This window comes from Coregonus lavaretus (assembly GCF_964263955.1).
Source record: "Coregonus lavaretus genome assembly, chromosome: 39".
Lineage (NCBI taxonomy): Eukaryota > Metazoa > Chordata > Actinopteri > Salmoniformes > Salmonidae > Coregonus > Coregonus lavaretus.
The window spans coordinates 8,894,331-8,897,278 of NC_140026.1; the positions used below are offsets into that span (position 1 = coordinate 8,894,331).

At 50.9% G+C, this 2,948-nt stretch overlaps 1 protein-coding gene across 1 annotated transcript; it reads right to left on the reverse strand.

Moving 5' to 3' along the window:
- On the reverse strand, positions 1–2,131 carry LOC311112829 (urea transporter 2-like; the record flags this gene model as incomplete). The annotated part of the gene is made up of 3 exons (XM_084155963.1): positions 1–487; positions 995–1,044; positions 2,068–2,131. 3 exons carry the CDS (start codon positions 2,129–2,131, stop codon positions 308–310), a joined length of 294 nt encoding a protein of 97 aa, XP_084012089.1. The 3' UTR covers positions 1–307.
- Positions 2,132–2,948: the final 817 nt, after the last annotated feature.

Genomic DNA, 2,948 nt, shown 5'->3' on the forward strand with positions numbered 1-2,948 from the left:
TCCTCCCTTTCTCCCAAAGTGTGCACTTGTCCCTGTGGTTCAGTATTTATCCAGGCAGGTTAAGGAAACTGTTACTGAGGCCTCTTCAGTGTAGGGTGAAGTTGCTCCTAGATGCTGATCCTAGGTCAGTTTTGCATAATTTTTCACACTAACGGTTAAGGTTAAGATCGGGGGGAGGGGAAGCTGATCCTAGATCTGTAGGCTACCGAGGGGAAACTTGCTTACACCTGCCTGGCTCAGAGCGCCATCGTGTGGACAATATTGATATCGACATTTTATGGGTTAAAGCAGGCGTGTGTGTGTGTGTCTACACATCAGTGCTGTCTGAGGTCTCTCTGGCAGCCCATTGCCTATGACAGTGGATGTTCTGTTCCGGAGCCATGACTCGACCAGTAGGGATGCGGTATGCAGACAGGCTCCGCCCTGTCAGCAGCAGCATCAGAGTGGCGGTCAGAGTCGCTGCCCAACTGCATGCTGGGAGGCCAACCTGGAGAGGGGGAAGAGAGAGTAGGAGAAGAGAGGGAGAGATAGAGGAAACGGTGGGGTGGGGAAATGGGGAGAGAGAGAGAGAGAGAGAGAGAGAGAGAGAGAGAGAGAGAGAGAGAGAGAGAGAGAGAGAGAGAGAGAGAGAGAGAGAGAGAGAGAGAGAGAGAGAGAGAGAGAGAGAGAGAGAGAGAGAGAGAGAAGGAGAGAGAGAATGAGGGAAAGAGAGAGTGGTGGTGTAGGGAGAGGGGGGAAGGAAAGAGGGAGAGAGAGGAAGAGGGGGAGAGGAGAGAGAGGAAAGAGGGACGAGAGCGCGAGGAGAGAATGGGGGGAAAGAGAATGGGGAGAGAGAGAGAATGGGGGAGAGAGGAAAAAGAAGTTATTCTAACACCCATGCTTTAGAAGTTATACCATGCTTTAGGAGGTATAACCATGCTTTAGGAGTTAATACCAGGCTTTAGGTGTTAAAGCCATGCTTTAGGAGTTATAGTGTGTATGTTTGATGACTCACCGTTCCAAGTAGATTGCTCAGGGCGATATCAGCATACGCAGAAAGAAAGGCTGGGGGCAGAGGAGACAGTTTATGTACCATTCTACACACCGTACACACACACACACACACACACACACACATGGTTTCTGACGTGAATAGCAGAGTAGACACTGCTGTCCTTTGATGTTGATGATGGCTACGTTCCAAATGCAACCTTATTCCCTACGTAGTGCCCGGGCCCTGGTCAAAAGTAGTGTACTATATAAGGAATAGGGTGCCATTTGGGATGCAAACCCAGTCTCTGGATGAGGGTCTGATTTACGTAATGTGAATAGATTATCTCTTTACTAATGAGCCTCAAACCTTATCAGAAACAATCTCCTGTGTGTGTGTGTGTGTGTGTGTGTGTGTGTGTGTGTGTGTGTGTGTGTGTGTGTGTGTGTGTGTGTGTGTGTGTGTGTGTGTGTGTGTGTGTGTGATGGAGCACTGCAAAAACAATGAAATTACACAATTACTTCCTGATTACCCATTTACAGGAATCAGATGCATTCACTGAAGAGGGATGGAGAGGAGAGAGGGATGGAGAGGAGAGAGGGAAGGAGAGGAGAGAGGGAAGGAGAGGAGAGAGGGAAGCAGAGGAGAGAGGGAAGGAGAGGAGAGAGGGAAGCAGAGGAGAGAGGGAAGGAGAGGAGAGAGGGAAGGGGAGGAGAGAGGGAAGGAGAGGAGAGAGGGAAGGAGAGGAGAGAGGGAAGGAGAGGAGAGAGGGATGGAGAGGAGAGAGGGAAGGAGAGGAGAGAGGGAAGCAGAGGAGAGAGGGAAGGAGAGGAGAGAGGGAAGGGGAGGAGAGAGGGAAGGAGAGGAGAGAGGGAAGGAGAGGAGAGAGGGAAGCAGAGGAGAGAGGGAAGCAGAGGAGAGAGGGAAGGAGAGGAGAGAGGGAAGGGGAGGAGAGAGGGAAGGAGAGGAGAGAGGGAAGGAGAGGAGAGAGGGAAGGAGAGGAGAGTGGGATGGAGAGGAGAGAGGGAAGGAAAGGAGAGAGGGAAGGAGAGGAGAGAGGGAAGGGGTGGACGAGCGAAGAGGAGAATATGTCTCACCGCTGGCGATAGAGAAGAGGTGTGTTCTCCAGCTGAAGGTAAAGAACAGTCCTCCCACGGCCATACAACCCAGAGCTCCATTAAACCCTGACAGCCCGGAGTACAGGGCCCCGTGATGCACGGACACTGACAGACCTGTAGACACACACTGTATTATTCTGTCAGATATGGTGTCACTCAGGCCCAGAGTGAGAGTTAAATGTGTGAATGTGCAGTACCAGACGTGTCCAGGGGGAGGAGATAGATACTCAATTATATTTTCCCTCTCTTCCTCTCCCTCCCTGTCCTTGTCTTCCCTTTTTACTGACTCTACCTCTCACTCCCTTTCCCCCTCCCCCCTCTCCCTGTCTCCTTCGCTCCCCCTCACTCCATCTTCCCGAGTGGCGCAGTGGTCTAAGGCACTGCATCGCAGTTCTAGCTGTGCCACTAGAGATCCTGGTTCGAATCCAGGCTCTGTCGTAGCTGTCCTCGACCGGAAGACCCAAGGGGCGGCGCACAATTGGCCCAGCGTCGTCTAGGGGAGGGAATGGCCGGCAGGGATGTAGCTCAGTTGGTAGAGCATAGCGTTTGCAATGCCAGGGTTGTGGGTTCGATTCCCACGGGGGGCCAGTATGAAAAAAAAATAGCAATAATGTATGCACTCACTAACTGTAAGTCGCTCTGGATAAGAGCGTTTGCTAAATGACTAAAATCTTTATCTCTCAATGTTAGCTATCTCCATAGTAGTAGTATATTTGAATGGATGTCAATAACTAACCCACCACACTGTAATAGGCCAAAGAGTTAAATGTTTGTCTCATCTGACCACAGAATCTTTTGCCTTATGCTCTCAGTCGTTCAGGTACCTTTTTTGCAAACTCCAGGTGTGCTGTCATATGCCT